Source organism: Aphelocoma coerulescens, chromosome 4 (genome assembly GCF_041296385.1).
Source record: "Aphelocoma coerulescens isolate FSJ_1873_10779 chromosome 4, UR_Acoe_1.0, whole genome shotgun sequence".
In the NCBI taxonomy this organism is placed as follows: domain Eukaryota; kingdom Metazoa; phylum Chordata; class Aves; order Passeriformes; family Corvidae; genus Aphelocoma; species Aphelocoma coerulescens.
Window position 1 is genome coordinate 29,095,623 of NC_091017.1, and position 15,273 is coordinate 29,110,895.

The 15,273-nt window shown below is 36.3% G+C and overlaps 1 protein-coding gene across 3 annotated transcripts in view; it reads right to left on the minus strand.

The window, feature by feature from the left end:
- The window catches only part of TBCK (TBC1 domain containing kinase), a 94,634-nt gene that overhangs the window by 79,131 nt on the left and 230 nt on the right, over positions 1-15,273 (minus strand). For 2 of the 3 annotated variants that reach the window (XM_069013298.1, XM_069013296.1), the window contains exons 2-3: positions 10,705-10,939; positions 8,186-8,258 (exon numbers count right to left, since the gene is read on the minus strand). In XM_069013298.1, the coding sequence (XP_068869399.1) occupies positions 8,186-8,258; positions 10,705-10,897 (266 nt within the window). In that variant the 5' untranslated portion in view covers positions 10,898-10,939. Of the gene's footprint in view, positions 1-8,185; positions 8,259-10,704; positions 10,940-14,618; positions 15,270-15,273 lie in introns of those variants that run through there. The other variant, XM_069013297.1, reaches the window with a different exon arrangement.

A 15,273-nucleotide genomic window follows, 5' to 3' on the forward strand; every position in this document is an offset into this window, starting at 1 on the left:
ACCAAAAAGTGCAATGAAATAAATGATTTCAACTACTAGATACAAAGATTAGGTAAAGTAGCCCTGATTTAAAACCCCATCAGAGACTCTGCATTCTTAACACTGACTATACACTCTGAGTAACATAACAGAACTAGATACACAGTGATGGGTCCCTAAACTCATTATACAAAGAGATAGATTCCCTCATTCTTACTGTGGTACCCTAGGTGGATCAGAAAAACCTGACCAATGAAAAATTTTAAAAGAAAAGCTGAAAATGAAGTGAAATTATTGATGTAGTTAATGTTGCAGCTGCAGGGCAGTATGAACTGAACTGACAGCTCTAGAAATCATAACTTAGCTAACAATAAATAATGCTGTCCTTGCAGTCAGAGAGGATTGGTTTTTTTTAAATTAATTTCTGCAGGCATCTCTATGAGAGGAGTAAGCATTATTAACAAGCCGCTTTCCTAACTAAACCCCTTCTCCCCCATCTTACAAATTTGCAACAGAACTTTCAGAGCTATGAACAAATCTTGCAACACTGAAGAGATCTTTTCCCAAAGCTAGGCACTCTATGTAAATTAGATGTTGCAACAGTATTATTTTAACAAATAACTTTACCGTACCATATCTAAAAAGAAAAAAAAATCTAAATATTTAAGGTGAAAAGCCTACCTAGGTAAGTTTTAGTGTTAGCTCAAAAAATCTGGATCCCTATATCAATGGTACAGACACTGCTAAAAAGTGAAACAGAACAGAAAGTTTCAAAAGAACAGCCTGCAAATTCAAGTGATCAAAGGGACTTTACAACTAGGCCAATAAGCAATGGTGCTGTTAGGAATTTCATGGCTAACAACTAATCTTGCAAAAGCCATTAGGAAGTGCATCACTTTGATCTATAAACCAGTACATGTCATCACAACAGGCACGAAACACCTATCTAGAGAGGTAACCATAAAGTTACATGTAGACCAAGCAGATGCCTGTGACTATAAATTAGAAATTTATCAATCAGCATACAATTAAGACCAAATTTTCTTGAAAGTGACATGAGAATGCGATCACCAAAGGGGAAAATAGAGAGGGATACAGCTGCATGTAGGAGAAATCCACACACCAAAATACCAGACTAAAGGGCAAGAGAAGCAGAACCAACTGTAAATATGCAGGACATACTCCCAAATACATAGGTAGGATGGCTGGCAAAACATAAAACAAGCAGTACTGGAAATACAGGAAATCACACTTTGCAGGGGCTGGACAGTGCTGATTACATAAAAATATCAGGCATTAGACAAGCATAGAAGAAAGACCAGTTCATGCTTGACTTGAAGAGCTCTCAAGCTTTACCACCTTGACTTCTAAGAACCACCAAGGGCCATAGCTGCCTCTGTTGACTGTACAGCACCAGTTCTGTGGTATTGGATACTCACAGCTAATTTACAGTAAGTATCAGTTTTGTGTATACAGTGACAAGTAACAATATGCATGACCTAACCTTTAGCAAGATATGTACTGCTAATGAATGAAATCAATATTTTAAACCTTAAAACTAGCCTGATCTGCCAGCTTTCTAAACACTCCCATCACAACAATGTCCAATGCCCTGGTACCTATCTAGTTATACACCCAAGAAGAGAATATCCAAATGCACAGAAGAAACAAGTCTGAAACCACAATGACGTTAGAGACATTTGCAAGCATATCAATGCATCTAAATAAACCAGCTGTCTGATCCCTAATTAGTGACAAATGCTCCCTTGAAGACATTGCTCAGCAGTCCAAAAGCAAGAACCTGCACTTTAGAAAATAAAATCCCTTTCTAGAAGGATGCACAATAAAGTAAGTCTTGCAAGTGTTCACTCTTCCTTTTTTTTTCTTTCTAAAAGCAGGATGAAGTGTCAAACACTGTGTTTTGTTAGAATAACCATATACTAACCACATCTTGTTCTCACAGTCTACAGCAAATTTTATGCTAAGCACAGCCATCATAAATCAACATTAAGATTAATAATGTACTTTAAATCCCCTAAGATTTGCACAGGACAAATCTGACATATGGTTTTTCAGCCATTAGTTCATTAGTAGTAATTTGCTCATTAATGCAGAATGGAATTTTAACATGATCCTTACACAATTCCTTGCAGAAATATCTTTGCAGGATGAAGCCACCCTCCCACTGAGGATGGTGTTTTGTCTGTTTGAAACTCAACATCCTCTTTCACTAGAAACTGTAGACTCAAAACTCTCCAGTACTTTTGTTCTCAATTAACTCAGCATAACTCATCTTCAGCTCAAGATCTTTAATACTGCTTTTAGCACGGAAATCTGTATGAAGTGTCTACAAGAAACTACAGAAAAAGCATAGTTGAACAAAAGGTTGAAATAATCATACTTTTTCCCCATCTACAGACTTCATATTGTCATGGTCTAAGCCCAGCTGCAAATTAATCACCATGCAGCCACTCTCTCAACCTCCCTCTCTCCCCCCCACCTCAGTGGATCGGGAAGAAGAATCAAAGTAAAGCTTGCAGGTTGAGATAAGATTAGTGTCATAATTGATAATAAAGTAAAATACAGTAATAATGGTAAATGATAATACTATTGGTAATAAAAAGGGAAAAACTAGAGATGCACAGTGCAGCTGCTCACCACGCACTGACCGATGCCAGAGCCCCTTCCCAGAGCCAGGCTGGTCGCCTGTCCAGGTAACTCCCCCAGCTGATGTGCTGGGCACGCCGTGATCCCGAAGATCCCACGGGTCAGTTTGGGTCACCTGTCCCAGCTCTGCTCCCTCCCAGTTTCTTCTGTGTACCTCCTCACTGGCAGAGCATGAGCCAAGGAAAGATGTCCTCGACTCAGGATAAACATGACTTAGTAAAAAACCAAAACATCAGTGTGTCATCAACACCATTCTCATTCCAAATCCAAAACACGGCACTGTAACAGCTACTGAAAGGAAAATAACTGTAGCCTAGCTGAAACCAGGACAAGAATATACAGCTATCATATCTACATTTTAATAGCAAGAGGCAGAGACTTTCATAACCTCAAAGAGTAGGATTCTTCTTTTATTTCCTGGAAGAGAAGAAGATAAGAAACAAGTGTGCACACGCTGTTGTGTTTCACATGTAAGGAGGAAACACATAGGTGTTCTGAAATGCCTTTGTGCTGCCATCAAACAGTGCAGCCAACTATACAGGCAAAATACCTAAAAAGATCACTCAAATATCAAGAACAACAATGTTCACCTCAAATGCCTCATGCAAGCTGTACCCATTTTCCATTCCAAACAACTGTCTTCTTGTGAGAGGAAAGGCAATCACAGGAGAGAACCTATGCTAAAAGGAACATTACAGGAAGATTTGCAGTCAGGCTAAAAATTACTTACAGAAAAAACCCAGTACTTCTATATGAAGAAAAGCATAATTGGACAATATAAAACAAGTCCAGACTAACAGATAATCTTTCATCATAGGTTTGCAAATAAAGCATTATCAAGAAAGTAAATAAAAAGTCTACAGACACTAAATGCCCAAACTACAGAACTTCACACATGCTTAGGAGAAAAAAATACTTTCAGTTTATTAATGCTACTTCATTTTACTATTACATAATTTTTCCTTGCCAAATTCAGCCTTATTATGATGTATGGATTTCTTACATGAAATTCCAACACAGACTTGATTCAAAGCAGAATACACTCAACCCATGCAGCCCTTCAAGTCAAATCATGTAAATCCTTTGGCCCTTTGATGACTTGCACCTGTTTTAAAAATATTTTTGAAGAATGTCTGGCTACTCAGAAATTGTTTCCCCCCCCCATCTTGTAACTTCCTTACCACAGTTGCATGTCAATTTTGCCAAAAGCACGCTAACAGCAATGATGGCATGAAGAACTCTAGCCCAATCAATGAACAGACAACTGTTTAATACAGCCAAATAAAATCTACTCATCCGAATCCATCAGATCATGTTTTCTCCAAACTAGTAAACAGCTGCAGACACAGTCTGCTTCCCATCAAATGTTTTATGTACAACAAACTATACCTTGTATCTCTGATGGTTCACTAGTAATTTTTCAATACCGTGACTTTCAAAACATATGACAACTGTATTTTATTGAAGAAAGGAATAGACTTAGACTGTCCAAGCCCCAAATTGAAGACCAATCCATAAACTGTACTGTAGGTGCCAAAAGTCTGCTGAATGTCAGTATTTGCTGGCATTTTTATTGTTATGAACACAAGTGCAGACCAACTTCTTCAAAGAAGAAACACACTTCAAGCATGACAGAAAAGGAAATGCTCACAACTCCTTTTATAACAGCACAGGAGCAGAGAAAATAATTCCTTTAACACTGTCTGGAAAAGGTATCTCAAAGGAGTAGTTGGAAATGTGTTTAAAAGATGGGGAACCTTAAGGATAAATGTACATCCCACATTCTGGTCTTTGAAATCAACAGTGCTAAAATAACTAGCAACTTGGAAAAGCTAAAATTTTGATTGCCACTACCTTTAGTGAGACTGTTAAAGTATAAAAACATCTACCTGCCATAACTTTTTGTGACTTATTTTCAATTCATTCACAAGAAAAAAATCCTTGTATGCGTAAGAAGACAGGAAGCCAGCTAGACTGAGACACATTTTCAAATCTCTGAACAGCAATAAACCATGATGAGCTTAAATCAGGTATTTACTATTTTTGTGCGACTATACATATATTCCCAGCCCTTTAAATATTTAACTGAACATACTTCAGAGAGCTGATTTTGCACTAGTGTGACTATTATAAACTGACATGAAGTGCATCCTTGCAGTGAGCACAACAACAGACAGGACACCAAATCAAGAATATACAAGCAGGAAACAATGACCCAGACTACAATTTCTCTCAGAGAGGACAATGGAGACTAGTCTGGTGAAGCATGGGATATCAGTGCCTAAAATTCTTATCCTACCCTTATCATACCCTCTTATCCATGGTTGCAGCCTGAATTTCCTGTGGCACACAACTCCAAAAGACGCTGTTACTGTGATGCCCTACGGAAGCACAGTAAAGAAAATCAGGATTAATGTCGCTTTTAGAAGCGTTAATTGTAGTTACAATGTCCACACGGCTATCCTCTGAAACAGAAAACACTAAAGAGCTGTATTAAATTCCTTTTCTGTACCTGGTCACCTATGGTAAGAATTGTGATGAGCCAACACTCATTTTCTCCCTTTGAGAGTTCTTGAAATTTACCTGATAGGAGTTCTAACAGCAGCAGGTGCTTATTCCAGGATCCCAAATATGCAACACTCAAAGCAGAAAATAATCTGGCCATAAATTACCAAACACTTACTTGCATTAATCTTTGAAAATGAAGTTGAGCATGTTAATTTTGAGGACAATGATAAACTATCTCTGCAATTCCTGGGGACTGCTGACATGGTATTGTTAGGTAATGAATGAATGAATTCTTGAATATATCACAAGTGCAATTTCTAGAAAATGTTTGGTGGTATGCTCAGTAAAATGACTTTCTGAACTGTGACAGAGCAGATAAAGCAAACAGTTGAAGCTCTAATTTCCAGTGTTGGATCCCTATGCGCAACGGATTTATTAGAATTAGAAAACCTGGGGAAAGTCTGAAGGTAATTGAAGAAAGAACATTGCTACATTTCTTTTTTTAAAATATAATTCATATATTAAGGAATGTATGCTACACCTGATGCATGACTTCAGCAAAGATTAACTGCAAATAACTACCAAACAGCTGTATGGCCTGTTTTCCAAAATGTATAGAAAGACAGACAGTCCATAATGTAATGTCTTGAATTTCAGGACTAACATAGTAGAAGATTTCCTGCTGATTTTACATCAGGTTGTGGTACAGGTGCAAAGGACTTAGGTTACTGGCAAGTGTAAGGGAAATTAATCTAGGAACCAGAAGAGCAGTTTCTCACATTCCATGAACAGTTTATAAAATTAATTGCAATAGCACACACATCAACTCCGGATGTGTAGCCAGCGATGCTATCACTGACCAATGCAATCAGAATTCATAAAAAAGCCAAATACTTCCTCCAATGGTAATTGATATAGACAGATCACATAACCAATAACTGGGCATTGGTCCATCCAACTTATTTCTGGAAATTTCTGGGTCTCCATAGGAACAAAAAAATCTGTTTTCATTAAAAAAAATAGAAGTAAAAGGAAAATGTCAGTCTTGCAAGGAACTTCATTTGAAGTGAACATAATTTATCCTTTAGCTACTACTGCAAAAGCTGTAATTTACAGTAGATGAATCACTAATGTCTCTTAAAACTATGGATACACATACAGGCTATATTTTAGCCCTATACCTCAGGTGTTACAACTTCCAGAAGAAATCCCAATTGGCTCATTAAAAGAAAGACCAGATAATAGAATAATTTACTACAGTAAAAACTATCTCAAGACGAGGAAAAAAATAAAGCCAGGCTTTGTGCAACTACTCTCAATCAAGACACAGCTCAAAGAGCTGAGCTAACACCACAAACTAAGTAACTTCCTTCAGCATGCCAAAACCCACAGTTGCATACCTTTGAAAGCTATCTAAAAAGGTCTAAAAAATCCTGCTGGATGCCACAAGAGACATGCTGCTACAGAAGGGCATAATGGATGTGCATATAGACCACATCTGTTATCTGAGGAAGTTTTGTCAGAGAATCTGAGTAAGTATACTGCATCAAGCAATTCAAAGCAAATTAAAATAGCTACATGCAAGCTTTTTCCAAACAGTCTAGAAGTAAGTAAGCAGTCTGGGCTACTTCTCATCTGACAGCAAGACACACGTGCTCAAAGAACAGTGTGAGAACGGAATTAAAAAGAATGAAAAGAGCTTCTGATACTTTAAGTTCTTCTGGAACTTTGCACAATAGCAACCTGATGCAAAATTGTTTGAAGAACTATAGCATATATCACACATGAAAAACCCTTTACACCTAACTACCTCTCTATCTTAAGAAAAAAATGGAAGCTAACACTCCTCAAGCTACAGCACTCTGCAACACACAGTCATGCAAGTTCAAGTTCACAAAATGCTAACACAAACACAAGGCATTTAAATGTATCTCTGCCAGACATTGTTAGCATTCTATTTAGGGATCACAAGGCTCAAAAGGCTAGAGATCCAGTATTATTCCATTTATACATAGCTAACTTGGGATGGACCACAGGAAGTCACAGTAGCATAGTACCTTATTGAACACAACCCATCTGAGATGCCTCATGTTAACCAGGAAGACAAAAAAATTGTCAATTATTTTACTGAGTAATCATCATCTCTATGTTGGCATAAATATCAAGAGAGATGAAGCCTAATGCTTGATATAAACTTCAGAAACTAGAATGAGGAGTCTGAATTTTTCTAAATGTGTTTTATTTTTATATATTTTCTGTGTTCTTAACCAGCCAGTTAGCAGGCAATTCCTTGCTATCCAATGGAAATAATGTTAATCTCCTTCCACTCTTCACATTTTCTGTGTTACATATTATCTAGGACAAGATACCACTTCTTTGTTTCAAAGACAATAGTGATAAATTTCAAAATGGCAGTTAACACTTTTTGCAACAAGCCTGACAATGAGTTTGGGTTTTTGCTTTTTTCTTTAAAGCTCAACTATTCTATACCTCTTACTATTTAAGCAAATAGTCCTGACAGCCTTTGGACTTGGTTTGGACCAAAGCCTTGCTGAAGTGACTACATAAACCCAAATTCAAATCACTTATTAGCACTCTGGCATAATATCTTGTCCACTTTCTGGATGTTAAATTAGTAGATTTCTACAAATAAAAAACACACAACAAATTCCATCCATTCTGGTGGAAGTTGTATTTCACCACCTAGCAGACTTAACTTTCTAAGAATTGATGTGAAGATTCCTTATCCTGCCATAGGTCTGATTTTATTTTTAAAAAGAAACCCCAAGACTACAGTGTTTTATAATTTACAATATATTTCAATTATAAGCAAGTTCCCCATAATAAAATTTCACAGAAATGAGTACTCTCTCTTTGGGTGCATATTTTGCCTGACAAACAATGTCTTTAGGTTAAACTTTAACAGAATGAAATTTATATAAACCAGTAAAGTTAAAAGGTGGTCCAGAATTTTGCCACAGATGATATGTAAAATAATGATGAGTGTATTTGAGTTAGCTTGACACCTCACCTGACAGGCTTTCTTTCTCGTAGCAAATCTTCCAGACTCTTTTCACAGTGTTCAGCTGCCACAACCAGTCTCTCTAATTGGAAAACAAAAAAGTGTAAGAGGACTGGAATCCAAATGAAATTCTGAGAGTACAGACTTCTCACTCTACCTATCTGGCAGACATTAAAGTATTTTGACATATGTTGTACAAAAAATTACACACAATTAAATGTTACAAGATGTACAACTTATGGATAACACCACTAGTTTTTATTTATGAGATACAGGAAATTATCTTTCCAGCTTCCTCATGCAAAGCACTGTCAATCCAACTATCCATGTATCCAGTAATCTCCCAACAAATATTGAAGCCCTCAGCCAATGTCAGTCAGATTGGACTGAACAGAGGTCTCAAAGATAAGCGTATATAAATTTGCAGAAATCTGTGGCTGGGTTGATGAAAGAAACTCAAAGCAACCCCAGCTTTGAGAAAAGGGACTCAGGGTGAGCACAGAAGCTTCAGTCCTGATGGGCCGACGAGCACGTTACAAGCTCTAGCACCTCTTGCCCAACATGAAGCTGTAGGGATCCCACATGCTCTGGACATTGATGGGCTGGCTCTGAACATAAAGGGAAAACCAAAACGACTGTTGCACTGAAGACAACAACCATGCAGTAGGGAAACACAAAGGTATAAGATGTTACAGGGGCGTGTGAGAAAACCGCTAAAGAAGCTTTGCTACTTCCACTAACCCAGCAGTCAATGTTCACATTCAAAGCCAAATCAAACTAAACTATTACAAACATTTTTGTAACATGACTGTTACAGTAAGATGAAGATGGAAAATTGAGGAACACAAGTCATCACATTAAAGCTGGAAAGCTTGTTACACAACTCTGTTTTTCCTTTTTCAACTCAAAAGACCATTTAAGCTTGCTTTGGAAGGAAAAAAATTGAGATTGTCTTCTACAATGCTAACAAAGATTTGAAAAAAGTTTACTTTTACAGAAAAAAAAATCCATCTGAATGTTTTTCTTTTATTTTTATATTCCCCCCTTGAAAGTCTTTTTTGGGGGAATTCATACATCTAATTTTTTTTGTATTGTTTTCCTAGCCTGCTCTTACATTTCTCTGCAAGAGTAGAAACTGACATTTGCAAAAAAAACTCCACAAACATTAAAATCATTAGGCATAGAACTGACACACAGAGAATTCTGTCAGTATTGAAACGACAAAATTTGCCACTAAATTTCCCATGTTATTTCAAAATTATTAGCTGCCATCGAACCATTGTTAAAACAGAGCATTCTCCTGACTTCATGGTTAGACATTTTATTTGCTATCCTTCGAGTTACTTTAACTATAAGAAGGTGTTTTTTTTTTTCTCCATTTTTATAAACACACAGGAATTTTCATTAGATTTCATAGATTTACTCTTTGTTGTAAAAAAGGCCAAGTTTAATTATTATTTATTAAATGTTATGTTAGTTAATACTTCCTAATGTTTCATCCCAAACAATATTGTGAGAAAATCCCAGTTTTTGTTTCAAGAGATAGTAGTAAATACAAATGAAAATTATTAAATTTTCTAGACCTCCTGACTGCGTAAGTAAAAAATTACATGTTGAGGGCAAATGAAAACACATAAAGAACTCCCTGACCCACAGAATACTTCAGTATCTGGAGTTGGCAATATCCTAATTTCGTAAAATTCTGAAGCATTCCATCATACCGCATTCTAAAGGGGAAAAAATTACTTGCTCTACTTTATGAGACCCTGTAGCTAATCAAATACATACAATGCACTTTTGTATGAGAACATTGTTGATTTAAAAGTTAAAGGTGGCAATGACTTAAATTGTCACAGGTGTTGCAGCCTTTTTGTGGAAATTAAGTGCTGTAGTCCTGCTGAGCTTGCAACAGAATATCTAGAGCAGAAAGAAACAACTGAAGTTTTATTTGAGCTAACAATAAGTGTGATAACAGGTACTGAAAAAAACCCCAAACCTGTACTGGAATAAAGTAACCATTAGTGGGAGAAATCTTGAAAAAATCAAAAGATAATAATAATACAGGAAGCTTGCAGCCAGGACATGAGATGACACCACCAGCTGCAAATCAAGTACAAGAAACCTAACCACCACATGAAAATGTTCACAAGATGAACATGAACATGGGTTAGGAGTTCACCATCAAAAATACATGTATTTCCATATTCCACACAAAGACATGGCAGAGCAATTGAGTACAGGAATTTTAGTCAGGTATAAAAAGAAGAAAGTGCTCATCTTTTACCAGTTAGTGTAACACAAAACAGGACAGACTAATCTCTGCTTTGAGTCTATCAAGAAGACACAAAAGGACTAATACTGCTGGTCGTAGCAAAGGTATTCAGGAATTTTGAGACTGAAAACTGGCCACTTTCTGGTGCTATAAAGGCAGTATTCTGCTCAGTCACCTTAAATTATATTGTCACCAAAAAACCCCAAACCCAAAACTATAATCATACACAAAATTTGTTTATTGAACTGATACTCACCATGTTTACCTCTGGTAATGTCAACATACTGGCAAAGTCTGGGATGGGTGATTGTTTTAAGGATTTGAAATCTCCCCAGAATTTTTATGGAGTTAGGTGTTAGAGGGAGGCCATTACTTCCACAGACATCATGTGGCAGAGCTGAGGCAAAGAAGGTGGAGGCACCCATCACACTGTCTTTTAAAGGAAACATCTTTTTCACACAAACTTATGCCCTTCAGAGCTATTCGTGTTCCTTAAATAGAGAATGCAGAGTAAAAATTTATCAGCAAAAGATACAGACTCAGGTTACTAGTTGTTTACTAAATAATGCAATTAATTTTTTTTTTTCCCTCAGGAAGTCACACAGGAGAAACAGAACACTTAACAATTTGACGTCTCAAAATTATTCTAAGGGAACAATCTTCTTCAAAGCACAAAATTCCCAGTAAAAAACTACTAAATTTATTTGTGAATCCCAACTGAGAGCAAGTCCATATAGGTTGCACAAAGATCCCTACATACCAAACTTATTTACTAAGTCTGTACAAATGGAAATTATGAAAGATACCTTTTAACTAATACAGTCCAACTTAAGATACAAAACAAATATAAAAGACTGATCTCATTTGTGGTTTTCTTCCCCCCCAAAGAAACACAGACATGAGATATGTACTTTTACATTCTAATAAATATAACCATATTAAATATGAATGTATAATGTTAAGGATAAAACTTTAAAAAGAAAGAAAAATCTGAAACAGCTTTGAGCACTGGAATATTTATGATATTATTTGTATTAAAAGTCTTATTTGTAAAAATTCAATACTTTCATATCTCATGAATATTTCATGGTTTTTTGCAGATGATTTATTTTACGATGTGAACAATGCACACTACAGTTAGAATTTTCCATTGGAAAGACATCAGTTGGACTGAGTGCAAGCCCAAAGATTCATTGGCGTGTAGCAGGTTCCAAGTGGAAACCTTTAACAGTGTATTTGTAATAAGAACCCTCATCCTTTATTATTCATTAACATTCCATGTTAAGAAACATCAAGTCTGCCAAATAAACTATTCAGTTTCAGAAAGAAAATATATATTATAGGTTACAGATTCAATTATAATCTTGCTTGACACAATGGTCTTCTAATGCTTGCTCCAAAATAAAACAAAACCAGGTTATTACAATCAGAGTGGAGGTAAGGAGGAGTAAGATTATGTCTAGCAGCAAGATATATTACGTCTCTAAGAAGGTAAATATGTACATATATAGTGTACAATATATTTACGGAGATAAAATGTTCTCATTTTTACCATAGAAAAATGTTAGAGAATACTTCTCTAATACATTGTACCTGCATTCAGCTGACACTTAGGCATTTTAATGAAAAGAATTGTTAAATACTATCAATTCAATAACTAGTTTAAGTGATTAAACTTTCCTTGCACTCCAGATCATTTGGCTTACAAGGAGGAATTACAGCACCTACAATGTGTTCAAGTAGGCAACTGCAGACTTTTCACTCTGCTCCTTTGGTTAGAAACCAGATGGGCAAAAAGCAAGACATTGGATAAGCAAACAAACTTTCCTGTTGCCTACCTAAAGGAATCAATAAAGAATTTTAAAAGGTATGCAATAAACCACATTCTCTTACTACATAATTAATTCCAGGGAAACCAAGAAAGCAATGAAAAAAGTTTTCTCTGATGATGATGGAAACCAGCCAGTTCTGTCAATTGCTACCCTCACAGTCAAACTCTGATCTCTCCTTCATTCTCCACTTACATAAATTCCAGGGACTGAGTTAAAAAATAAAACAGGTAACCCCAAACTTAAGCCTTCCACCACCTTTAGAAAGGGACACATATTACAGCTTAAATGAAAGGGTGTTTTTTAACAAATTTTTTTAAGTCTCAACATTTCTCTAGTAACTTACTGACATTTCCAAATTCAAAAAGAATGGTTATAGATATTTTAAAAGTTCATCTGAAAAAAGCTCTCCTCTGACTATTTTAAATTGAGGGTGTTTGTTTGGTTTGTTTTGGTTTCTTTTTTCACTCCACATCAAAGTCTAGCAGAACTATAACACAGGAGAGTGCTACACATTGTCCTTAGTTCAATGTACACAATTTTATACTTCAAACTCACTTTTACTGCACAGAAAAGACACATACTGCATTAATTTTATGATTTGAAGGAATTAATTATATCCTGCAGAACTCCCCTGTGACTTTTAAATAAAAATAAGAAGAGAAGAAGAAAGGTTTGTTATTTTAAACTAACACCAGAACCAGTTAACGCAAATTCAATTTTCCGACTGAATTCTGGAAATCCAATTCTGATAATCCAAAACAGCCAGGATGGAAGAGGAAGCAAAGACTTGTTTTATTGTCATCTAAAATTACTGAGTCACTGTTTCCAATGCACCATTTATTCCACCTATGAAAGACAGCCTATCACAGCCGTGAAACATGCTGGCATAAAGATTAGAAGGCCAGAAGAGGATTTCTTGCATCCCACCTCTGAAAAACCTTCCCTAGCTCCCTACTTTCATCTAAATCCCCATTAGAAACCTTTATAGTGCACAAAAACACTAACCAACATCAAAATCAGCAAATAATAAAAAAAAGACCTTTAGAAATTCCTGTTCCAATATTCAGATTAGCACTACTTTGAAAATCTTGCACTAGATAGCTGTTTGGTGTCCAAAAATGAGAAATAAAATACAAAATGGAACTCCATCTACTGAGCAATTTATTTGCTCCTCTGAATATCTACTGCTCTCAGAAAACAAATGTTTTTTCTTCAGAAGTCAGCCTCTTCTAGAAACATCGGTTACAACTTCTTCACTGCAGCAGTACTACGGTGATTGAGTTAATGGACACTTAAAACTTTGCCCTCAGGAAAAAAAGTCAAAACATAATAAATCTGATTCTCAGAAGCAAATATTCCACATATAAAGAGACCAAGCTGAATGAATCCATCCAGTAAAACACATCAGTAAATTCCTAAAGCATCCAAGTAACCCCATTAGTAACTTGACATGGCTACTTAGTTAAATGCCCCCTGAGTACTCAGATGTAAATATCCCTTACCTAAGGAAGGCAGCTTTTCAGAATTAAGACATAATTATAATCAATACTGCTATTGAATTAGTTTTAAAGCAATTGAGAGCAATTTCAGGAGAGCAGGTAGCCTAAACATCCTATACTTCTTCATTAAATCATGGTAAGTTAAACAAAGTAGGCTATTTCCTAAGAGGAAATTCTTACACAAAATAATTTTGCTCCTAAAATATTTCTGCTGCAACTACAGTAATTATTAATTTGATAAAATAACTGAAATAGAAGATACAATCTAACTAGTGTTGCTACTTCACAAAAACCCTGAAACTGAGTGATTTCACAAAGTTTATTAAAATGCAGAACAGGTATTGAAGAAAAGTTGAATTCAGATTCCTATGGAAGGGAGACCAGAAAATAGATAAGGGTTTGTTAGAACAATCACAACAGTGAGATGGGATTTTTTTTTCCATCTGCAGTATAAGCATCTACTACAAAATGCCAATATGTTGCTAAAAAAAAATCTACATGTCAACAGTACTGTTTTTAATTAAATGTTTTCCCCTATGATTTTACATCAAAACATCTTCTTTTACAAAATTTTCTAACTTCTCTAACATTTATTGAAGTAAGAAGTATTCCAACTATATTTGAAATGTTATTTTGTGAAAACGCTAAACGGTAATTCCTTTGTAGCGATATTAGAACATCACTCAAGTGAAACAGCATTTTTTAATCTTTGCTGATTGCTTATGTATCAGTAAAATTTGGAGAATTTTGTCACACAAACATGAATGCCTCTGCATTCAGTGTAGGTATTTGCATAAGTTACTGGTGCTGTTAGGAGCTTTTATAACATTACTACATACATTAAAACACTGCTGCTTTGAAAGCCAGGCGTCAGAGTTGGTGAGATTTACAGACACCTCAAGTTCCACAGCTGCAGCTACAATATTCATCCAGTGGAAAAAACAGCAACACTTGGATAGCTCGAAGAAAACATATAGAATCAGTTTTGACAAACAATTAGATAGATCAGAATAGGTTTTTAGTCCCATTTCCCTCCTTTATAAATTTGTTATTTCTTTAACCTGTTTATTAGTGTCTTTTGTTTAGACCCTGCCTGCTGTGCCACGTCATTGTCCCAATAAAGACATAAAATGGGGTTTGTCACCATTTGATTTATCCCAGGAACTAAACCTGGCACAAGAGAAGTCACTTTCACCCGGTTCTCTAAATAACTCATAGAAATGCTGGGGACCCTGACACCCCCTGCGCTGCTACAAACTCACTGGCCAGAGAGCTCCTGGGGAAGGGAAAGGGAAAGGGAATGGGGACGGGGCAGGGGATGGTGGAAGGGGGTGGCAAGGAGTAAGGAGATGGGCAAGGGGGAATAGGGAGGGGGAAGAGGACAGGGATGAAGGAAGGGGATGGGGAGAGGGACTGAGCAAGGGAATGGTGATAGGGATGGGCAAGAGGATAAGGATGGAGGGGCGAGATGGGGATAGGCAAGGGAACGGGAGA